The 24,169-nt window shown below is 53.6% G+C and overlaps 6 protein-coding genes across 6 annotated transcripts; all 6 read left to right on the top strand.

Moving 5' to 3' along the window:
• Positions 1-7,067: 7,067 nt before the first annotated feature.
• Positions 7,068-7,730, top strand: N7459_008672 (uncharacterized protein; the record flags this gene model as incomplete). Its single annotated transcript, XM_056947840.1, has 1 exon — positions 7,068-7,730. The coding sequence occupies one exon, from the start codon at positions 7,068-7,070 to the stop codon at positions 7,728-7,730; it is 663 nt and encodes a 220-aa protein (XP_056797350.1).
• Positions 7,731-10,154: 2,424 nt separating this feature from the next.
• On the top strand, positions 10,155-13,144 carry ura7 (small subunit rRNA maturation protein UTP4; the record flags this gene model as incomplete). The annotated part of the gene is made up of 3 exons (XM_056947839.1): positions 10,155-11,211; positions 11,270-11,502; positions 11,564-13,144. The coding sequence occupies 3 exons, from the start codon at positions 10,155-10,157 to the stop codon at positions 13,142-13,144; spliced, it is 2,871 nt and encodes a 956-aa protein (XP_056797349.1).
• An 867-nt stretch (positions 13,145-14,011) lies between these two features.
• Positions 14,012-14,445, top strand: N7459_008670 (putative Yippee zinc-binding protein Moh1; the record flags this gene model as incomplete). Its single annotated transcript, XM_056947838.1, has 2 exons — positions 14,012-14,110; positions 14,212-14,445. The coding sequence occupies 2 exons, from the start codon at positions 14,012-14,014 to the stop codon at positions 14,443-14,445; spliced, it is 333 nt and encodes a 110-aa protein (XP_056797348.1).
• A 909-nt stretch (positions 14,446-15,354) lies between these two features.
• On the top strand, positions 15,355-16,769 carry N7459_008669 (alcohol dehydrogenase family protein; the record flags this gene model as incomplete). Its single annotated transcript, XM_056947837.1, has 6 exons — positions 15,355-15,503; positions 15,571-15,717; positions 15,805-15,901; positions 15,972-16,436; positions 16,494-16,615; positions 16,667-16,769. The coding sequence occupies 6 exons, from the start codon at positions 15,355-15,357 to the stop codon at positions 16,767-16,769; spliced, it is 1,083 nt and encodes a 360-aa protein (XP_056797347.1).
• Positions 16,770-17,861: 1,092 nt separating this feature from the next.
• On the top strand, positions 17,862-19,096 carry N7459_008668 (KH domain-containing protein; the record flags this gene model as incomplete). Its single annotated transcript, XM_056947836.1, has 2 exons — positions 17,862-18,255; positions 18,402-19,096. 2 exons carry the CDS (start codon positions 17,862-17,864, stop codon positions 19,094-19,096), a joined length of 1,089 nt encoding a protein of 362 aa, XP_056797346.1.
• A 550-nt stretch (positions 19,097-19,646) lies between these two features.
• Positions 19,647-20,949, top strand: N7459_008667 (uncharacterized protein; the record flags this gene model as incomplete). Its single annotated transcript, XM_056947835.1, has 2 exons — positions 19,647-19,649; positions 20,230-20,949. 2 exons carry the CDS (start codon positions 19,647-19,649, stop codon positions 20,947-20,949), a joined length of 723 nt encoding a protein of 240 aa, XP_056797345.1.
• Between the last annotated feature and the right edge of the window lie 3,220 nt (positions 20,950-24,169).

Here is a 24,169-nt window from a genome sequence, read left to right as displayed (position 1 = left end):
GGAATGTGGAGTGCAGGGCACAGGACAACCCTATGTAGGGGGTCACGATCGTCAGGGGGACAACTTGTAACTGGAATGACCACAACGTACACTTCACGAGTTAACGTGTTCTGAGAGAACCTCCGGCAGATTGAAGAGAAGACGGCGTGGGGGGAAGGTCGTTCACTGACTTGAATATCATCCACACGTTGCGAGTGGATTCACACAAGTCTAATGTTGGAACAATTCCTAAGACATGTATCAAAGTCAGTCAATCGCTTCACTGTGCATCAATGCAAAGGATAATCGTTGATAGCCAGAGGTATGTGTTGCCCTGGTGGTTGATCGTCTTGAATCTTCGGTATGATCCACCCTCAGGTAAGATTTTCATGGCCCCTTAATTCAATCCCACGCGGAAGATAGGAATGGCCAGTCCAGGTGAAATAACAAAGCAGGCTCCCCGGCGGAATCAAGATTGGGGCTTTGGAGAAATGCATTCCGCACCGTCTTCCATTGGGATATAATTTCCCCTTTATACCAATATCTGCCACCTGAGGAGCGCTGCCTCCCTTTGAAATCGAACACTGAACATTTCATGGCACCCATATTCACTTCCTCCCGCATGGTCTCTCTTGATCAAACAAGGATGAAGACATCTCGGTGACAGTCAGGAGGTCCAGGGATAGTGGAATATGGACACAACGTCCACCCACCAAGCCAACCATGATGGTCTTCTGGCCGTCTCCCAAGATGTTGCTTCGCCAACTCGAAAAATCCCAACCATCCTCCAGTATCTGTTTTATTCGAAGTAATGGTGATGTGGGTGTTGGTCTCCGACTCTCGTTCTCCGGGAGTTCAACCTGGGCAACCATACCAACTGGCCATCAGATATTTTTGCCGTCAACTTACCCAAGCTATGCAGTCCCAAATCAATCAAGAACCGAAAACGGGTAGTTTTCGTATCATCCGAAGAAAAATCCGAGATGATGTCCCTACGCTGACGCTCGTCTAACCGGCAGGAGCGGGATCAGGGAGGGTGGTTCGTCGGCGATAGTCCGGGGATCAGGAAGGCACCGCAGGACCGGGACGAAGGGAGGGTTCGGCGTTTGAGCTAACAAACGTCGAAGCTGGGAGGACCGTCAAGTTCGAGGAGGGGATTCGACTCGACCGGTGCCAGTTGCAGGTTGAGGCGTACAATCGTTTCTCAACCAAGGCGACTGGACTCCGTGCTCTCCACTAATTGGCAAGGGAAGAAGAAAAGGGTATCGAAGAGAAGGGGGAGGAGGGAGGGAGGTACAAGGAGGAGGAATTTGGGATTTCTCTCTCCAGGCGGGTGTGGGAAAGAAAAGAAGAAGAGCTGAGACAGACGACACGGAGATACCAGCGGCAGCTTAGCTGTGCGGTACCGTCATGACCAGGTTTCTCGGTGGAGGCTGAAGGTATTACCGATGCGTATGGTGTGTACCGTGGATACGGGGTTGGGCTGTATCGTTCGTAAGGAGGCGGGGGGTTCTGGTTGCCCTGCAAGGACGGCGAGACGGGGAGTTTGAGACTGTCTGTCTCGTCCAATTTGGATCGTTCATGAGAATCCCTCGTATCGATCTACGATCTACAATATTCACTGCGCTTGTGCTGTTGCGCCAGCCGACATGGTGAATACGGGTATTTTATATCGCTCCCGGCCGACCTCCACTTCCCAACTCCCACAACTGAGCTTCGAGTGTTCTCCGATGACAGAGTCACCATACACGCATATACATCTGCATCTCCCATTAGTCATGTTCTCCTGAGCCTCCTACCCGCTGGGGATGGACCAAGGCTCTCAGGAGAAGGTCTGAGCCCTGAGTGGCCCTTGCTCGCGTGGGAACGCCAGGAAACCAGCCCATTACGCTCCCCTTCGTCGACGTATCGACTCTGGAACCTGCGAGTCTGCGGCCATCCTGGGGAGACCACGCCTCGCCGGGCTGATCGCAGCTAGTCTCGCCTGTTGGAACGTGAATTTCGATGGGATCATCGGGGACTCCAGCCACCGCAGCTCCCAATCATCACGTTTTCGACCGTATGCCGCGACCCAGTCATTTTGCTCCGCAGAAGTAAGTCCATGTACTTTACTACTTTACTGACATGGTCTAACTCGACTCGGGACTAGACGCTAAAGTATTTCAGATCTCCCGGCCCATTGGAACAGCACGACGGGCGATTCTCGAAAATCGCCCAATACGGCACTTGCTCCTGTGGGCATGTTCTCGCAACGATCTCCAGCTCAGCCCAGCCCGTCTGGTGTACCCGCACGCCGGACTCCGTCCGCCGTACTTCATGCTGCTGAGATGAGGCCCCGGTATAGCCACAGGCACAGGCACAGGCAGCGGTACCGGCCGAGGCAGGTAAAATTACTACGGGGAGTTGCAGCAGGGCATTGTCATTCGCCCCGACCCAAAACCTATACAGTACTATGCACTCTGCATCCGGACGTTTCTCGATCAGACCCGAATTTATGTAGACTCCTAGAATCGACAGAGCGGTAGTCTGCACTCTCTCTGCAGACCGAATGTGATTCAATACCAGCGCTCTCCTCAGTCGCCACTCGTTCAGGAGTGCCTGTCCCAGCTGGATACTGGGGACGCGAGTCCGGCCCCAAAAAGCTCCTGATCGACTCGTACCGCGTCCGCCGTGGCCATCCTCGTTGGCCAGTCTGCTAGCGGCGGCGCGGGCTTGAATGGTTCAGATACTATCAGTCTTTCGGCGGGACGGTCGCGTTCCAGGGTCTCCTGCAGGCTGCGTTCGCTGACTGGTCCGGCGCCCAGGATTGCTCTGGCAATTGACTTCATCGCGTCCTTCATGCTTCATGCTCCCCCCTATCACTTAATCATACCGAATACTGACTCCTCCTGTACGATGCAAGTATACTTGCTCCATACCGCACCCTCGCTAATGCGCCCCTCTCGTCTCCGACCCGAGCCTCCTGGGCCTTGCAGGGATCTCATCTCGTCTTCTGTTCCATGTGGGGGAATAATATCGGCGCTCCCCAAGTATAGTAACCGACGCAAAAGCAGGTTCTTGCGACCCGCCCCAATCCTTTACTTTCCGTTGGAACTTGATTCCATTGGAGAGCGGCTTGAGCATGGTTCGCCAGAATGACGCCTTATTTAGGATGCTTTGGATGCTGGCGCCCCCTATCTTCGGTTGCACGCGCAACGAGTCCTCCGTGCCTACCGTGTCCGATCCTACTTGTTCTTCCGTCTGGTGTGAAACCTGCGCGACGGGTGTGATTCGTCCACGACGCCTCCCCAGATAAGCTGGCCAGCTCAAGATGTCTCCCTTGGCGTTCTTCCAGAACAATCATAATAACATGAGATGTGACGCACACCATCTATCGCCTTGTATACCTTCTCCCCGTTCGCCCTTCGACATCCGCTGGAACCCGCTCCCTGCGACCGGCGTATACTCCATATCACCACTCCATACTCCAACCACACATCGTAGTCGTGACATCTCCCCACTGGTCGTGCGACTCGGAGCTTCCTCTCCTTGCTTCGTCATTTCCGAGGACGCTGTAAGGTCGCCAAAGGGTTAAACTTCACTTGCCAATGGATCGGGACCTTACCTCTCCGGGCCAAAGGGGATCCAGGGGCGTAGCCATATGCGACTCGGCCGTTTTGCAATGGCATGGAAAGAGATCGCGACGCCATCTCCGACCGGGCACGATGGACCACTCGTGGTCTGGATCCATATCATCATGTACAGTACAATGCTCTCTTCGAGCTCGAACGCTAGGCCGATGGATCACGCAGCTCGCTTCCCAAACCCGCCCAAGCATGCAGATCAAACAACCCGCGGTATCTCTCCAGTCGACCCAGTCTCCCCCTCCACCGGGGAACCTTCGTCCACCGTTTCTACGTACACCTCGTGGGCGACTAGTGAAGCACCAACGGGAGTCTGAAATAATGCCGTCGCGCATCAGGGCACCGGTTTGCACACCGTCCAACGCCGCCAAAGTAAGGAGACTCCCCAACGGAGCAGGTGAATGAAAGACACGGGCACAATTGCGATTGCAGAGGCAGATCACAAACATACTTGGTGACTTGGCTCGGCACCGTTCAACCCCCAGGATGCAGTCGACGTACATCCTCCATACTTAATACTTCGATCTTCAATTCCCTTTTTATCACTCTGGTGCTTGGCCGGCTGCGTGGTCGTCCAGTCCAGCAGGATACCTCGGCCTGCGATGGAATGCATCACCTCGCAGCACTCCCTCAAACGCGGCCATGCATGAGCCCTTTCCTCGAGGAGACCGAAGCAACGCGGTCGCCGATCGGGTTTCAACCATTCCTGCGATGAGCTCCTTCGGGGCGACGAGGGGCCCAGTGTGTCGACCGAAGAGGCTAAAACATGGGTTTGATTATGCATGATTTCCGAGCACTGGCTCACCAGCTTGGACTGGACAGAAAGTCATCCCTGAAACTCCACACACGACTGGTCAACACATGGTTTCGTTTCTAAATAAAGCCTAGCACTGTAATATCAAAGGACTCATCGTGAGGATCCTGTCCCACTGTCGGCCTGGACACCAATGCCAGCAACGCTGAATCAGTTCCAAGCAGGGACCATCGGACACCGAATTAGTCGATTGCCTAGGATCATTGGACCAGGCTGGTTCTCTGCAACGCGGCCTACGGAGATCAATCAGGCTCCAAAAAGGGGGACAAGGTAATGGGGCCGAGAAACGCGATGCAAGTCCTATACTGGGTGCGTAAGTGCGCGCGCGCTCGCCCATCGCAACTGCCAGCGCGCATTGTCCCCCATGGAGTTCGGGGCGATAGGGGAGTACAGTAGCAGGAAGCCCCCTGTCAGCCCTGGCGACTTGCCCGAGTGGCTTGGAAACTATACTCACTACTAACTGTAGCTCGCGGATAAGTGTCTCCAGATGTGCCCACCCGGCCTTGTTCCTCGTCCAACCTCGTTATCAAAGGAGAAAAGGGGGGAGAAGAGGGCGAGGCTGGGCGATGGGCGATCGTGCGACGGTCGCATTGGCTTGCTGTGGCTATTTTTCGGCGACGCTTGTGTTTCCGCCCGGTTTCTCCTTCATCGCAGGTTTCAAGTGCCGACGGCTTTGGGATTCAGGAGGCTCAAGGCGGCGCGCATGCGATGCTCGGCGCTGGTCTGGACGCCATCGCCCGGGGTCATTTTCCCGCTACGCCGATATGATCCTCGACCGTGACAAATCTGTGGTATTTATGATTCTCGAGATATGGGATATACGGAGTAGACTTCAACGAGATGGCTATTCTTAGCCCAGAGTCTCTAGTGTTCTCGGGTTGACCAGTGATGGTATCAGCTCAAGCATGGGGGTGAAGTTTAATCTCTCAAATGTCAGCACCAGCAATACGTCAATCAAGGGTCTCTCTCCCCCAGGAATCACTTTAAACCCCCGTTCCCGACCATTGATTCGATCGGCAATCTTGGGGGCTTCCCCAGTTGCTGCAAGATCTCCTCCACTGGGTATACAGAGACATGACATGGATACTTCTGGATCCGCCCTTGCGTGAATGCGGGCCAGGAACATTTGGCCCTTCCGCGATGTATGTCCTCACCGTAATCACTTCCCACGTTGCCAGTCTTGTCTGCAGTGCCTGTGTTCCTGCAGTCGTCTCTCATCGCTTCCCGCAAGGGAGAATATCTCCAGCTGTAGCTGATTCAACGAGTCCAAAGGGCGTCGGCACTTTGCATCGCGTTGGACGGCATTTGCATTGATCTGATCTATTGCATGTAGGGACTGACTGCTCCTGCTGCAATGTGCATCTGGGTCTTTGATCCGTCGTTGTCCACATTGTGATCTGCTCTCTGCGTGGCCAGGATGTGGCATTCACGATGGAGAACATCCGGGACTTTGCGCCCTCGCTTGGTCTCGGAGTTGCATATGTCGAATCCATCGGTATATCCGCTGGTATTTTTGAGGATAACTACAGCGTACGGGTCCGCATTTCTGTTTACCTGTAGCGGTCAGCCGAGACGGGAGATTCTATAGATTCTATACAGGTTCGGTATAGACGTATATCTCGAAGGACGAAAGGAAGAGTACGGTATTCAGACATCGAGGAGCGTTTTTGGTCGAAAACGAATACGTCCCACCTTGACATCTCTGGAAAGCAGTACATAACCAAAACTCCACTCGCAACAACGGTTGTCCAGCAGGGCCGTGCCGGCAGCCAGAAACCATGGTCGCGACCGGGTACAAACCCGTTTTTTCCCTCTTGTTCTCTGCTGGAGAGAAAACGCCTGTATAACTCGAGCAGAAAGAAACCATTTCGCTGGGACTTCCGCCCCGCTCTGTTGACAGCTTTCCACTCCACTGGTTTTGACGTGGAAAAACGAAGCGTTGAAAGAGTGGCAGATACCGTACGCCCCCAAGCGTCAAGGATTCTGAGCGACTATCGTTTGTCTATGTTCGAATCCAGGCTGTTTGATGGGTTTCCAGGCCGAGGTGTGTCCTGGTAGATCCCACTCGTATCGGGGTGTCGATCAGTGTTGCTGGCTACATCCACGATGACGTCTAGATCGATATATGTCGACGCAGAAATCACCAGGTTACAGCATCCCAAGGTATTTCCATTCAGTAATCCTGCTCATACTCGACCGGTGAAGATTTTTTTTTTGTTTCCATGCCCCTCTGCGGAGAGTCATGCACCGCGGTGAAGTTTTTTTTCTCTGCAGCGGTGGGAACCACTCCACAGCTTCAAATTTCCTTTCTGGTGTTCCTTAAGCTAGTAGGACTTCCGGGGTCGTGGACAAGGTGCGTCAAGCTTGCATCACATTTCTGGCTGGCTTGTTGCTGTCTGTAAGCTACCAGGCGTGTTAACATGATCTTCGAACCATTGTGATATTATCAGTATTGGTATTTTTTGCTCTGTCGAGTGAATCTTTGATCCAGACTCTGCGTTCAACGTCCAAACAGCTACGCAGAAATAAGACTTCCAGGTCTGACACGTCTCAACCAAAGCAGAATCTTCGCGTGTGCCCCCACAATTGGTCAAGACAATATGACTCCTTTCGGTTAAGTCGATAGTCGCGGGTCTTGTGGAGGCTCAACCATGGATTTTGGCCTCCACTATGGATTCCCCCCGTCCTGTAAAGAACGCCACCGCCGAGGTTTCGCATTTTTACAGCCCGGGTATCTGGTATATCTCTGTGGTCCAGCATCATACGCCCCGATTACTCAATCCTCCAAGCCTGCCCAGGTGCCCCGTCCCAAAAGGGATATATTGGCTGGAACCCGTCGTGACGTGGACATCTTGGTGGGCGACGAGCAGATCGAAAACCACCTGAATAGCTCAACCCACCAACCCTCGCCTCCCTGCAAGTGCAAGGATACCACCAGAACTTGGAAGCGCGGCCCATCCTGTCGTGTACAGGTTAGTCGCAACTGCGGCATCGGCGGGGATCGAGGCTATGCCGTCATGGCCAAGCTCGCGTCCCATACTTCTGGTTACTGTAGTGTTGCGCGCTCGTCTCTGACAGTGTGGCTGATGGCAGTGGGATCTCCGAACTGTAATGCATTCGCAATGGCATTCTTGCTCTTCCGTCGGCCATTGCTCACTTCCACACTCCTCCTGTGGACGCACCAACCACATGCGCACCGGCGGCTCGGCTGCCGTCCGTATAGGGGCGGCTGGGACACGAATGGATTTCCCATCTTGGCGCGTATCCCAGTCAGTGCTGCTACGCGTGCTGATTCGACCGTCGCGTCCCATTGACGCTGCGTTTATATCAATGTCGATCCGAATGCTCTGCCCCTCCGATTTCCAAGGAACCGATCTCCAATCCTGGATTGAAGGAAGCTTTCCTAGCCTCCCCGGCCTCGCCTAGCCCTGGATGGGGCTTGACCGGGGTGTCGTGGCGGACGAGAGCATCGACATACCTATAGTCACTCGAGGTAGCTGGGGAGCTACTGTGGATTCAAGGTTCACTAACGCGTGTCTGAGCCGTGCTGCGTCGATGTGCGGAACATGGAGTCACGAACCCGAAGCACGCGATCATCTATCCATGGATAACTGCAATTCTAAACGAGCGCGATCGACAAATGTATCTGTGCTCGTGCCGACTGCCATCGACCTGATGGCTCGTCAGCCAATGAATTCGCCCGGGGCAGAATCTGGCATTCAAAGCGGGGATGTCCGGAGGGGGGCCAGATGCAACGAGATCGAGGTCCAGCTCAGCCCGACAGGTGGATCGAGTCATTGATATCAGGGCCATACGAGGGTGCTCCAACCCCTGAGAATTGAACTTCGCAAAGACGCCGGACTGCGCCTCTCGTGGGCTGCGCCATGGAAAGACCATTCGCTTGCATCGCGTTGGCCGGGGGCATTCCTATTCCATCATTCTAGTGCTTATCAGTGGGAGCGATGGTGACCTGTCGACTTCGGTGCGCCCGAGTCCGTGCTTGACCCGGGGGAACAAGGTTGATCGGGCGTTCTTGTTTTCTGTTGAAGGGCCACCCCGCAGCGCCAGAATCAAATCAAAAGTTCCCGGTCCGTCATCGTCAATTTCCTGTCGCTCAGGGGCCACGATCACATCCAGATGGTGGCGATTGCATCAACTGATTCAACTGGCACGATCCATGGATCCCTCCGAGACGACGGGATGCCTAGCAGCTTATGTGGACACGATAGCCCGAGGTTGTGTTCTCCTTCCCCTCTCCTGCAGCCGTGCCGTGCAATCGTCCAATCAAAGCCGCGACGGATTCCCGTCAGCCTCCCATAGCTTGCTTCTGCCTGCCTGTTGATCTCTGTGGCGATCGAGGACTATCTCTTTCCCGTCTGCAATCTGGACTCACTAATCTATGTTGTATGTAGTTCACCATGTCCTATCAGGCGCTAGTCGAGTGCCGTGGCCTCGGGGATCTGATACATACGAAAAAAAGAGATACATGATCGAGGGAGCCCTCAAGAACCAGCCACAGCCTCTCATCTCTCCCATGAATGGGGCTGCTTCTGACGTGGCACGCCTCGGTGGACCTGGGCTTGCATGCAGGTGAAGCAACCCTAATATGGCATCTTCATGCCGGTTGCCAAATCACCCGACGATTGGCCTAGAGCCATGCTGGGATGGGTCGGCGTCAACCCATCCCAGCTGAACCTGACACCTATGTACATACATACATAGACCATTTGCCCTGTGCTTGGCTCGCGCCGCCAGATTCCTTGCTTCTGGCATGGCATGACAGGCCACCCATCCACAATCGCCTTTCGGCATTAGGGTATTACAATGAACATCCCTGCCAGCGCCACCGGCGTTCGCATCGTCCAAGGATGGCTTATTGTCACCCACCCCTGCGACTGACATGCCCAACTTGCGCACAGGTTATCCAATCGTGCCGCCGAAGTCACCCCCCTCTAGCCCGGATCGCAGCACGGACTGCCTGGCGCCCTGATCTGCTACCGTCAGCTATGCATGGACTTTGATGATAAGAGACTTGACCGCTTTCTACCAATTGGCTTATTTGAATTATTACTCTCTGCGACTACGATCAACGGGAGAATCCAAGACCTACCGCGTCGGTCACTTTGTACACATTGGTACAAATGCCTGTTTTTGAGACGGTACCTGAATTTGGAACCAGATAGAACTGTCACAATACCTGTTGCTTTCAAAGGCGATTGTAAAATATCTATCTTGGATAGGGCTTCGTCGAGTCTGCCACTTACTCTACTAAGCCTTGTATATCTGTAGATGTCCCAGTCAGGCCAGTGGTGTCGACGATACGAATGATACCTAGAAACTTTGGATCGGGCTCGTTTTTAACTGCCATTCCATAAGCCGTCAAGACTTGATAATGCGATCACGAAGGCCTCATTCTATACATGTTTGGGTGCCTGATAAAAAGGGAACACACACCATCAACACCACGTGACCCAGCGCTCTCCGCCAAGATAATCCGGTCCGCTAAAATTTATCTACAGAAAAAAAAGAGACCGCGCAGCAAGCCCGACAGCTTCGACACCGCACGTCATACCCTATTCCGCGAGTTCGAGATGAGTGCGTAAGGGCTCGCATTCAAGCCCGAGCTGGAGTATACCTGAATTGATCTCCCGCGCCTCACGACTCAATTTTCCTTGCATCAACCTCTTTTTATCTTCACCGAGAAAGCGCATCGGCTTGAGAAGCCCAACACTGCAGCCATGGATATTCACCGTTGTCGATTCGTATCCTACAATCCCCAAGCGATCAACTCGCTCGCCTTCTCGCATCCGCCATCCGCTGACATTGCTGGACGTGGCGTGCCTACCCTCCGACTCGCGATCGGTCGTGCGAATGGCGACATCGAAATATGGAATCCCATGCGCGGCGCATGGTTCCAGGAGACTGTGCTACGGGGAGGACGAGATCGAAGTATCGAGGGCCTGACATGGACCCTGGACCCCTCGGAGGACGGACCTGACGGCTCCAAGCTGCCGGGCAAGTTGCGGCTGTTCAGCATCGGGTACTCGACTGTAGTCACCGAGTGGGACATTGAGCAGGGCCGTCCGCTGCGTCACTCCAGTGGTAATTACGGAGAGATCTGGTGTCTCGCTGCTCAGCCGCGCTGGCAGCCTACGAAGAGGGGCAAGGATGGAAAATTCCTGCCCCCGGCCGAGGGAGAGTACACCGGCCAGCACCTCGCGGCCGGATGTGCAGATGGATCAATTGTGATCCTGTCCACTGCAGACAACGATCTGAAGTTCCTTCGCTTGATGCGGCCGTCGACGAAGAGAGCTCGCGTTCTTAGCGTTACCTTCCAGAATCGCCACACCATCGTCGCCGGATATGCCGATAGCTCCATTCGCGTCTTCGACATTCGGAGTGGTCAGCAATTGAGGACGATCTCGCTTGGTAGGGGTCCCTCGGGTGGCCCGAAGGAATTACTGGTCTGGTCCGTCAAGTGCCTGCCTGACGGCACGATTGTTTCTGGAGATTCCGCCGGAGAAATCCGATTCTGGGACGCCAAGAACTACTCGCTCATCCAGCGGATCCAGGCTCACCTGGCTGATGTCCTTGATGTGGCTGTGAGCTCGAATGGAGACACCGTGATTAGTGGAGGTGCGGATCAGAGAACAGTGGTCTATCGCAAGACAGACGGTGAAAAGGGTGACAAGAAATCTCGTTGGGCTGAACTCATGCACCGACGATACCATTCGCACGATGTGAAGACATTCGCTGTCTACGAGACTAAGGAAATCAGCATTGCCGTGTCTGGAGGTATGTGACATGCCTCATAATATTTTCTGGTATTGGATGCTTATTTTGCTATTCACAGGGCCTGATGCCACCCCCGTGGTCCTACCGCTGCGTGAATTCGGAAAGGAACACCACCGGAAGCTGTCCAGCCTGCCACAGATCCCTCAACTGACGTCCTCGCCTGCCTCCCGTCTGGTAATGAGCTTCTGGGACAGAGAAGTCAGCCTCTACCGCATATCGCGCGGCCCTGTCTCTTTGCATGAAAATATTGATGGTCAGAGACACAAACTCGTTGGAAAGGTCTTGATTCAGGTAAGAGAAACGCACACCAAACGAGAGCGTGAGGGATCGTTCTGACCATCTATTTTGTTAGGGTGAGGAGAATATCACATCAGCCGTACTTTCCTCGGATGGAAAGATCCTTGCCGTTGCTACAGTCTCCGACGTCAAGATGTTCGCTGTGCGCCGCCGCAAGGGCGACGAGAAGGGTACTCTGCGGATTCAAAAGATCGATGTCCCGCAGGCTCTCTCCAGTGAAGGTGCGCGTCATGTTGTAATTTCTCCCGATAGCCGGTGGCTCTGCATTATTCGCCCTAATAGCGATATTTGTATGGTAAGGATGCAACCGACTTCGACGGCCGCCGAGAAGCCCCAGGTATTACCTCATCTCGCGAAGCTCAAGCGGGCCACGCGGCATCTGCGACATGAGAAGGCTTCGCACGGGACCCTGGGTGAATATGAGAGGACAATACGCACTGTTGTATTTTCCGAGGACAGCAAGATCTTGGCTGCTGGCGATTTAAGTGGCTGTGTGGACACTTGGTTGCTGAGCACAGCGACAGGATCTGCCACAAACGGTCATGCTCAGAGCAATGGGGTATTTGCATCTGACGACGAATCATCGGACGATGAAGATGAGGATGTCGTGATTGAGGGTGAGCGCTGGAGTCTGGCCTCTTCTGATTCCCCGATACCCCGAATGAAGGCTGGAGTCATGCTGCTCTCTTTCCGCCCTCAAACTCCTTCCCCGAAGGCACTCACCAATGGCGACAACCGCACCGCCTTCCCGACTGGGGAGGACAGGTTGATGGTTCTCACAAGTGAGCATCAGCTCATTGAGTTCGAGGCTCTCAGTGGGAAGTTGTCCGACTGGTCAAGACGCAACCCGAAGGCATACCTCCCCGCAGAGTTCCGCGGGATGAAAGACCGTGCTATGGGCTGTGTGTGGGATCTCTTCGAGGGCCGCGAACGCATTTGGCTGTATGGCACCTCCTGGTTGTGGATGTTTGATCTGCTGCAAGACTTCCCATCGCCTGAGGATATTAAAGCCGACGAGACCAAACCCTCTACACAGCTTGTCAAGCAATCGAAACGCAAACGTGATCCTTCCGAGGAGGATTACAATGACCGCAAGAAATCCAACACCGGTGCGGGTGATCAGATCCCCCGATCTCAAATGGCCATCCACCTGGGAACCAAAGTCCGCAAGATCGTCGGAAGCGACGAATCGCAGGGCGTGTGGATTTCTCTCGACCAAGAACGCCCGCCCGTCTCGGGCGAAGACCAGGAGGCTTACGAGTATGATGAAACCTTTGCGGCTGACAACGAAGCAGCCCTAGCCGGTCTCAGACGTGGTGATGGAAACGCAGCTACGAACGGAACACCTCAGAAGGCATCGCACAAGGGCAAGTCGACATCAGGTACCAATGGAGATACGGACACCTCGAAGGACCAATTGGTGGCGACCAATGGGACCTCATCCCAGCCTGCACGGCGTTGGTGGCACACCTATAAGTACCGTGATATCCTCGGGATCGTACCACTCAACACCTTGCCAGGCGGCGACCCGGAGGATCAGGATCAGAGTTCTAGCGGGAACTTGGAAGTTGCAGTGGTCGAGCGGCCCATGTGGGATGTCGAGTTGCCTGGCCGGTACTTGAGAGATTATGAGTGAATCTGCTAGACGGACTGTGTTCTTGTATAGGCTTTGTCTAGGGCCGTTCGACGGTTGTGTATCGTCGAGCAAGCAGGAGCGCATTTAACTGGCGCTTTGTACAGGGATCTGGACATTACTCAAAATAGACCGAAACTTTGATTTCTCCTGCACCATGTTCATACATATTCAGTGTCATGTCCGAATCGTACCATCGGCCATTTTATCCTCTCTACAGCTGCACCCTTTGTACTCCGCAGAGCCTCGATGTCTACGTAAACCGCGCAGCTGATTCATCTCGATCCCGTGCGGGGCCCCGCCCAGGTCCGTTCAAGACCGGACTTCACTCTCCGACCTCAACTTCCTTGGTCGAGTTTCTTTGTCGCCCGACTGGACTCCTCCTCCTCTGGCTCCGACCAAATCCCGACCGTGAAAAAGGGGGCTGCAGGCTCCTCGGTGCCCCTTTCAAGGTCCTCCGTGAATCCCGACTCTGCCATCTGGTCCTCTTATCGTGCGGAGACCTTATCGTCAGTGACTCGTCAGGCCGACAAGCTGCACCACCAGCCCGATTTCTCCGGACGCTCTTGATGCTCCTGTGCGCTGGCTAGCACTGGGAATATACTTTTGATCTCGAAATCAAGGATCCGCGAGTCGAGACGCAAGCGCGGACCTGTTAACCCGAGTCCAAGGCGGGGCAGCTTCATCCAGCAACTAATAACGCCGGCCGACACCCCTCCTGCGAATCGCACGATACAGTAGTCTTCGCTGGTCCTTCTCGAGTGAAGGATATAATCTGGCTTCATATTCTTCTCCTATATAATCTTTGTTCTCCACCTGCGTCACACGGCTGAGACCTACCGACCAACAAGTCCACATCCAGCAACCACCATGGGTCTCTCATACAATGTCTATCTCACTTCCGATAAGATCTTTGGCTGCAAGCAGTGCAAGACTCATCTTGCAGACTACCATGATATCATCAGTCGGGTGAGTTTTCAAATCTCGCCTTCCGTATCTACATTCCGTGCGGGGGGAACCCTGCCACTTGTCAAGCTTCACTTGCTGATTAGATCTGTGTCTCTCAATAGAACTTCCGCGGCCAGCATGGCAAGGCATACCTTTTCAACAATGTCGTGAACGTCACCCAGTCCGAAGCCGTTGAACGCAGCATGACCACCGGACGTCATATCGTGCGCGACATTGCCTGCCGACAGTGCAAGGAAACGGTGGGTTGGAAGTATGACAAGGCATACGAGGCCAGTGAGAAATATAAGGAGGGGAAGTTCATCCTGGAGGAGGAACTTCTCTGCGTTGTGTGTTGAAAGGATGCGTTTCCGACGAACGTCACCTCTCGATCTACACTTCAACTTCCTTTTCATCTTGTACCCCTTTACGATCGCATGACCCCTCGGCGAGGCACTAGCGATGATAGCGGTTACATTTTCCAGACATATCTCTCGCAGGCTGGCTGATTGACACGAAGTTTGCCTTTGATTTTGTGACACTCACTTCTCTCCTCTTTTCCAGCCTCGGTGTTTTTGAAAGGCGTTGCGACGGACCACGTGGATCTTGCTCATGAGACTTTTGAAGTCGATGGAGGAGCCACTTGCAGGACAGGGCTCTGGGTGTAAGAGATCTATGCATTTCCGGCATCATAGTATGGCCGGACCTTAATGTTGCTTGATGCATCTACTTCCAATCCTGATTCTCATCTCCATTTCCACACTGTAAGTCATACTAGTAGACAGACCAATCGTTATTGGTTTTGATGACCCATAACCAATCACCTCGACACTCGCCACTTTAATCCGATAGTAATGAAAAGCATGAAACGTATGCGCGAACCCATCTACCATCCCAGGCGGAGTCAATTACTCCACATACTCCGCACAGTATTATCGTGAATTAATCAAGGCAATCCCACTGGCAATGTCAATGACTCGGTTCCTCTCGCACGCCGAGAACCTGCACCCGTAGCCGTCGTTCTGCTTGACCCACCACTCGCACAGAAGGCCGATATCGCGACTGGACCCGCAAATCCAATTGAATTCCTTCTGTCAAGGCTATTCGGAACTGGAACTGCCTGGGCCCCGGTCGTTCGCCTGCTCAAGTTTCTGCAGACTCGGCTCCTTCGCTTGACTCGCTAGTCTCCATTCTACCCCTCCACACCCGCATTCTGCAGCCGCCAAGATCAAGCTTCGATCCTAGGAGACGTACAGCACAAAAAAGAAATGGCAGCCGCCACCTCGAGCGCTGGTACGATGCAGGCTGTCGTGTTCCATGAGCCGTACAAGGTTTCTGTTGAGCAGAGACCTATTCCCACCGTGCAGGATCCGGAGGATGTTGTGATTAAGGTCGGCTATACGGCGCTTTGTGGCAGGTGAGTTGCGCTGGGCGCTACACCTGGGATCACTGGCAAGGAAATAGGTGCTCATGGCCTGTACTAGTGATTTGCATACCTACCGCGGCATTGAGCCTGCCCAACCGGGTTTCATCATGGGTCATGAGTTCATGGGGGAGATCGTTGAGACTGGTAACGCTGTGAAGACACTTCAGAAGGGAGACCGGGTGGTCAGCGCCTTTACTACGTCTTGGTATGTACACAGTACAGATCCTAGGAAGAAATCTTCTTTTTTTTTCCTCTTTGGTTCATGATTTGTGATGGGTTGACATTACTTTAGCGGAAAATGCTTTTACTGCAGTGCGGGATTCTCTTCGCGCTGCGAGAAGAGCACTCTGTTTGGATGTGAGGTTTTGAACGGTGGCCAAGCCCAATATGTGTGTCGATATTCATCTCCATGAGTGAACTAGCTAAGAGCATCTTGGAAATTGACTTGATCCTATCTAGGTCCGAATCCCCCATGCTGAGGGTTCCGCCATGAAGGCCCCGGAGGGTGTCGACGACAAATACCTCGTGCTAATGGGAGATATCTTCCCAACTGGATACTTTGCGGCCAGCAATGCGTTCAAGAATTCAACTCCGGAGCAGATCGCCGAGCAGACCGTGGTGGTTATCGGCTGTGGACCCGTGGGTCTCTGTGCGCTCATCAATGCGCTGGAGTACAAGCCCAAACACGTTCTGGCGGTGGACTCCGTTCCCTCACGACTGGAGCTTGCCAGATCACTCGGGGCTGAGCCGTGGAACTTCAAGACTGATCGTGAGGGTCTGGATACGCGCGTCAAGGCGCTGACGGATGGTCGGGGCGCGGACGCCGTCATTGAAGTTGTGGGGTTGAGTCCTGCGCTGCGCACCGCGTATGACCTGCTTCGCCCCTGGGGAACTATAAGCAGTGTGGGCGTTCACAATGCTGAGGTACGTGAACGGCCAGCGCTGGAATGACGGGTGTAGGTGACTGATAAGTGGGTATAGATCCCTTGGGATGGCAACGATGCCTATAACAAGAACCTTACCGTCCAGATGGGCCGATGCCCTGTTCGTTCGGTGGCTCCGAAGGCACTCGAGGTGCTCAAGAAGAACCAGCATAAGCTTGGGTAAGTGGATCTAATGAATTCGTAGAGCATCGGCTAACTTGGTCCCGCTAGGTTCATGGCGGAGAAGATCATGCCGCTGTCGCAAGCGGTGGAAGCATATGATCTGTTCAACGCGATGAAGGTGCAGAAAGTCATCTTTCTTCCAGACCAGTAGCAGGAGCGTATTGCCCTACAAGGCGTGTAGCTGCTTGGACACTTAGGTCATCGTTTGCTACCGATCTGGACACTTGTATAGATGATTACCTGTCCAGGTTAGCAAAAGTCAAGGCAATGAGTCTGATACATTTCGACCAAGCCTTGAAACAGATACGGAACTAGCTCCCATGTTGCCACGTTTTGGTGCCATGGAACTACTAGGACAAAGCAAGCTCTGCTAATTGATATAGCCGAGTACGAGCCGCTCTTCGCCTGTTTTTTTTTTATCGAGCTTGCAGGAGCGAGATGAGAAGGAAGACAGCATAGACGTTAGGGATTCGCAGAATCAGACAGAGATGATGGTTCAACCTGACCTCATCATGACAGAGATGAGCATGGCGATATCGCGAGTGGGAGACAGCCCGTTGGACGCGGTAAAGGTGCTGAGATGGCTTTTGGTAGAGGAGTAGAATTGAATATCTTGCGATCGAGAAAGTAGCTCCAAAGTAGCTCCACGAGATCGACCTTACATTCTTCGCAAGATGGCCGTGACGTTGAGGGCAAAGCGAAGACGGCAGAAAGCAGCAAGCTGAGCGCGCGGGACGCGGAGAGTCCGCCTAACCTCGCATTCCTGCCAACTGCCAAACCCGCACCCGCAAACTGATCTCTCTCTCTCACGACATCCGATTCTCCCCCTCATCTCCTCACTCGTCCTCCTTCGCCTCCTTCTCCTTTTCCTTCTCTTCTCCTTCTTCCTCTTCCCCGTCCCCCTCCTTTCCTCCTGCGACACCCTCGATATCTCCGACCTCACTTTCCCCTCCCACGTTGATTTCTCCACCTCCACCTCAGACGCTCGTCGGTAAGTTCACCCATCCACCTCTCATCTTTCTGTCGCTCCCACTCGTCCCTGTTAGATGTGGAAGGATCGCGCACTATTCCACACCGTGCGCTATCATTTTTTGCTGTTGGTGAAACTGATCGTAGTGCTTTGCAGTGAATTCCCCGCCATTCACTCCGCCGCGACCGAGTGACTTTCGTCGAGCCACTCCATCCAGTCCTACGCCACCTTAACCCCCCGTCGTCGGACTTCTCTTCATTACTCATCATCAATATGGATGTTACCGAAGTTCACCAGACCACCGTTGTGGATGAAGCCATGCCTGATGCCTTTGACACCGCCATGGCCGACCAGGGCGATATCGAGGTCACCCCGAAGACCGAGGAGGAGTATGCGCAATCCATGCTGACCCTGCGTGCCATCGTCTCCTCTAAAGAAGCCGGTATCATCATCGGCAAAGCTGGCAAGAATGTTGCCGACCTGCGCGATGAAACCGGCGTCAAGGCTGGCGTGAGCAAGGTTGTTCCCGGTGTCCATGACCGAGTCTTGACCGTCACCGGTATCCTGCAAGGCACTGCTCGGGCCTATGCGATCGTGGCGAAGGGTCTTCTGGAGGGTGCTCCGCAGATGGGGATGGGTGGCATCGTCTCCAACAATGGGACTCACCGTAAGTTGCTTGATCTCATTCCCCGCGACAGTTGGTTCCAAGTGTTTTCCTTCAAAAGGCTTCTTAAGCCAGGGAAGAATCGTGCTTCCCCTCTGCTCGGGTTGAAAAGGCTGGGGTGAAAAATCGCTAATCAAGCCCAAATATAGCTGTTCGCCTTTTGATCTCCCACAACCAGATGGGCACCATTATCGGCCGACAGGGCCTGAAGATCAAGCATATCCAGGATGCGTCTGGTGTGCGGATGGTTGCCCAGAAGGAGATGCTTCCCCAGTCGACCGAACGGATTGTGGAGGTGCAAGGCACCCCCGAAGGCATCGAAAAGGCCGTCTGGGAGATTGGCAAGTGCTTGATCGATGATTGGCAGCGTGGCACCGGGACTGTCCTCTACAACCCCGCTGTTCGCGCATCTCTGGGCTCCCAGCCCCTCAACACCAACGCCTCCGTTGGTGGTGGGAATGGTTACACCAGCCGCCAGTACCACCGCACCGGCAATGGGGCTGACTTTAGCGACAACGGTGGCTACAACCGTCGATCCAGCTCGGACGCCGGCACTCGGGGATACCCTCTGGTCACGGAAGACGGCGAAGAAATTCAGACGCAAAACATCAGCATCCCCGCTGACATGGTTGGATGCATTATTGGTCGCGCTGGAAGCAAGATCACGGAGATTCGCCGGAGCTCTGGAGCTCGCATTTCGATTGCCAAGGCCCCCCACGATGAAACTGGCGAACGCATGTTTACGATCATGGGAAGTGCCCAGGCCAACGAGAAGGCCCTGTATCTTCTTTACGAGAACCTCGAAGCTGAGAAGACTCGCCGTAGCCAGCTACCCCAGGAGTAAATCTGCTTCTCTTGACTGCTGGCAGGGAGTCCTCCCCGAGTGGGGCCGCTCAAGCGGTCTCTGTGTCTCTTTGAACTTAACGACTTCAAAGACTGTCGGTCATGATCAGCGGCGGTCATGTGCAAGCGCTTTCTTTTGTTTTCTTCTTATTTGTCTTTCCAACCCTACTACTCTTCAGATTTCCTGCCTTCACCTCGTGCATCGCTTTCTACCCACCAGAGACAAAAGTCTGCCGCAATGGACGGGACCATGCATGTTAGATACGGTACCGAATCTTGTGTGGCTCAATTGATCACCCTATATTGAGCTAAAACGCAACCTGCCAGAATGACCTTCGCTCTCAGATCTCGACTTCATGGTCCACGGAACGGTGCTTGTTTATCGTGCCCTGTCACGGATATCTAACTTGCTGTTCTTCACACACCTGTTCCGCTCTCATCGTCTCTCGGTTCTCGCCGCGCGCCTTTTCCTACACCCGTCGCCTTTCTCGGTCTCTACCTCGGCCTCTCTCATATATCGTTTCCCCGAAAACTCTGCTCCTTGACCAGATATGGTTTGTCCATCAGAACCATTCTGCTCTTCTTTGATCCTTGCTCGCCAGCTCCCCCCCCTGTTCTCCTCACGGCTCCGACTGCACTTCCCTTCTCTTCCCTCCTGCTCTTCCTCTCTTTGTCCTGCCTCCTTCCGAAATACCGAAAAAAAAACTACATTTCCTTATCTTCCCTGTCCTCCTAATTCTTGCCTTGAATCCGCCCTTCTAGTTTATCTCCGTGTTTTCCTTGTCTCTTCTCCTGGGATATCTTACGGTTCTCAATGTGACCCGGACATGTCACAACATATCCCGAGTTTACACTAAATACCAAAAAGACGATTACTATCTGCCGCGGATAGGCATTGATGTGATATGGTCAATTTGTCGCCTTTGTCGTAGTCCTCGACTGTAGTATCTACTTGGAGATATACATTGAAGATGTAACAGGTAGGGGTTGAGTGAGTCGTTAGAAGTAGGACATGTATACCCCCAAAAAGCTAACAGGGGGAAAAAAAAACAGAAACATTATAATAATCATCCATACAGACACTGCCCAGGGCATTCATCTCGAACAGTTCTCCGTTTAACTTCCTTGGGCCAGATTACAGAGTGTTTCCAAACTGAGCTCTTCGGGAATCAACTCGGCCGCGATTGCCGGATCGAAGAAAGCCATGACAGCCGAAGCGAACTCCTCCAACTCCGCCATGAGCGCACAGTCAAACTCGGACTCGGACTCCTTGAATCCGACCTGCACCTGGAACTGCTCGAGAATCCCCTCGTTGAGACTGCTGAAGTAACTCAGGTCCACCAGGGACGGCCCCGTGTGCTGCACGATCTTCTCGGCCACGCCCGGCCCACGGCCCGTGGAGACCAGGTACTCGCCTTCCCAGGTGTTCCCGCTCTGCATGGCGTTGGCGACGAGTGCAAAGGCCGTCATGTTGACCCACTTGTCGAGGTTGTCGAGATCGAAGTGCGAGAAGGGCACGGTGACGGTGAGCTTGGCCTCCTCGGACTCGTCGTTGGCCGTGAACCGGATGTTCTCGGCCGTGGCCGTCGCCACGGCGCATTGGTACATGGTCGTCGGCGTGGTTACGGTCGCGACCTTGTCGTGCTTGATGTCGGTCGAGAGCCCGGTGACGGTGAGGACGGTGGTGGTGGACGATTCGTGGCAGAGAGTCGACAGCGCCGTGTAGAAGGCGCTGTACAGGGTGCTCGTGCGGTCTGCGTCGGTGTCTTTGTCCCAGTCCATGTCCTCGAAGTTGGTCCAGTTGCCATAGTCCAGCATGCCGTTGGGGCTGACGTTGATCGTGGTGGAATATGAGACGGCTGTGTGGATCATCGAGGTACTACCGGCGCATTGGGTGACGGGGTAACCGGCGTAGTGCACGACCGACGACGATGCGCAGGCTGTCACGGCCCCGTCCCCTCCATAGGCAGTATAGGGCCAGTTGTCGATGGTGATGGTGGCAGGACCAGTCGTCGTTGAGGGTGTGGACGTGAGACTGCTCATGACACTCGGGGGGATGGTCGTGGGACATCCCTGGTGGCTGGCAGGCTTGAAAGAGATGTGCTCATCCTTGTACTTGCAGACACAGAGGTCGACACTAGTGCCTTCTAACGCGTTCACGCTGGCCCAGTTTGTGCATTCGGGGGCTTTGGCTACCGACGTAGAAGACGAACGTTTCGTCGAAGGTGCAGATGTAGTCATTGGCCTGGTCTTGGTTGCCGGGGGTGTGGTGGACGTGGCAGGCTTGCTAGAGTGACGAACCCTGCAGCTTCCTGAACCTGTTGGAAAGCATTAGCAAATGAACGACGTAGGACTGGAGAAGCATGAAGCTATACCTTTCATCCGGGATGAGCTGGCAGTAGCACTGCTGGTCGAGGTGCGCTTGGTGGTTGTAGCAAGCCCAGAGGACGTGGCCGCCTTGCTGCTAAAGGAGCGGGCTTTACAGCTTCCCGATCCTTTCAAACGGGTCGATGAGGTCCCCGATGCTTGGAAAGGAGTTAGCTAACCTGCGATGGGGAGGGGGGTTGACGGAGTGAGACATGCCTATACTGGGCGCAGTATCAGAGACCGAGGTAGCGGTTGCAGATGAAGACGCGGGCCCTCGAGCAACTTTGCGTCGGGGAACTCCTTGCCCTGCAGGAACTCCCGGTACCAGGGCGTTGGCTACTTCCACGGAAAGCCATAGGAGCAAAAGAATGTTGGGCTTGAACAACATCGTGGAAGAAGCTCCGCAGAGAGTGACTGGAAATCACAGAGACTGGACGATCCGAGAGAGAAAAGACTAGACCTTAAACCCTGACTGCACGCTAAGTATATAAGTTGTCCCAGACTAATGGCCCCCATGGGAAACAGGCCCGTCTCGTCGAGGGCCTCCAAGCACGGAGGTACACACGCATCCTCGACTCATCGTCTCAACTGTGGAGATTGACCTTACAAGACATGGGCTATCGGGGTGTCATCATCCTCTAACAGGCTAGTAAAGATTATTCTAAGCCATCAAAATTACACCCATGCGTCTACAAGCTTATTTGCTTGGCGATGCGTATGGCCGTTGTTTTCGCCTTGTCCGGCATTGGAGCCAAACCCTAAGAGATATTGACGGAGCTTGACCACCAAATCATATTGAACCATAGAAAGACGGATTGGTCTCAGATACTAGCCTGTACGCACTTCGTGCTGATTGCTGGTATCATGCCTGCAAGAATCTCCAGTTTGACGACGATCCTATACTTCACTAGTCGTTTTGGGGTAGAAGGAAGGGACAGCTACGCAACAGGGCGAGGATCCACCGAGATAATATTATAGCCTATAGCCGTCGGATCGGGCGAAATATCGGTCTCTACTGTCTCCAGTCTATCTCAACCTCCTGGCGCTGCTGCATGGATTCACTCCATCCTGCCAATATCATCGATGTGCTCTACCGAAAGGCCTGACCTAGACGGTAAGAAAACTAGATGTTCCAGGGGCAGCTGTGCTGGCCCTGCCACTCATGCCATTTGTATAAACTGGTTTCGGCAATCTCGAGCGACGCGTCTTACTATGCTTATGCCGGATGCCACTTGCCTCTTTGGGTATGGCGTGTCTATTACGGAGACTTTCCATCCGCTTGTATAGGGTTGAAGAATTGGCCCCATCGAGAACGAAGAGAGAAATAAACTCGAGTGGCGCGTAGCAGAGATCCACCTCGTCAGGTTCGATCAGCGCCAAAGCTCTCGATGTAAATACGTACTCCAGTCGGAACACAGCAAGTGACAAGGAGATTTTCTCCTAGGGATTCCAAACAGACGTGCTGTCTAGATGCCCGGTTAATTTTCGGCCATGGCCAAGCCCTAAGCTTGTTTAGAAGCTTATGCGAGCGAAGCATCGCGTTGCTATCCACAAATGTATAACTAGATCGGCATGCTGACTGCTTGGCGCTGAAGAAATCAGCCGCATCATCCGCCCCCGGGAATACGTAAATGGGGCCGACTCCTGAAACAAATCTCACTAGTGGCTTCGAATTCCAAGGTCACTGTATTATTTTGGGTCTCTCGTGGTAGAGGTGGGAAAGCTGAAAGTATACTTGGACAGATTCAGATAGAACTTGACATCAGTGTAAGGAACTCCAGCAGACAGAAAATATTGGACTGGTATAATGAATATAAGGGATGGGCACAGACTATAACTTTGGCACCCAATGTCATAGATATTGTAGTCTGCCTACCTGCCATGCGAGGTTAGCCCCCGGGAAATATTTAGTCGGGTACTTGAGAAAGCACCGAGAACCACAGCCACTTGGTGGGCCGTATTTATATCACCAGTTCCGGACTCGTTCTCGATAGACATGCGACTTCTCTCATTTATATGCGATCGGATCAGTCGGCTCAGGTCATTCAGTGGGGAAAGGAACATACGAGTCCGGTCTTGAACCCAGTATACGAGGGGGCCGGTTGACACGAACTTCGGGCATATCACGTCGGCTCGGGGTGAGACTTACGAGCGAAAAGGATCCGTCGGCTTGGCAGGATCCCGGCGAAGTCAATTCTAACTGGCAGATTCCCCAGAACCTGATTCCATCATGCCGGGAATTGCGTCACATCTATGTATTATGTCAAAGCAGTGGAAGTGGGCAATTGCAAGTCTCATTTATTCGTAAGAGAAATTTCGTTCCAAATAGGGGCGTGGTCCCACCCCATGCTGAGATCGGGGAACCACTAAGCACTCGAGAAATGCTATGGTGGGATGAAGCACAAAGGAGACCAGAGGCAAGATGTACAATAAAGAAGAACAAGAAGTAGAAGAATGTCTGGACAGGACGCCGGTCGATGGTTGTTTTTGTACATGAATCAATGAACCCTTCAACTGATACCTGATCGTCGACAAGGTTCCGTTCTCGGAAGAAATGAAACGGAGGTAGAGTGGCACAGTGAGAAGACAAAGGGCCAGAGTAAAGCGGGCGGCTTTTGCCCGCGCATACCTCGCGACAGTTAGTCGGTGTATGGGATCTCTCGGTTCAAGTGCACAGAGGAAGGCCGTCACGATGCATCAACGTCGA

Source organism: Penicillium hispanicum (assembly GCF_028827665.1).
Source record: "Penicillium hispanicum strain IBT 35686 chromosome Unknown utg000007l_segment0_segment0, whole genome shotgun sequence".
In the NCBI taxonomy this organism is placed as follows: domain Eukaryota; kingdom Fungi; phylum Ascomycota; class Eurotiomycetes; order Eurotiales; family Aspergillaceae; genus Penicillium; species Penicillium hispanicum.
This window is presented reverse-complemented; position numbering and strand designations above follow the sequence as displayed.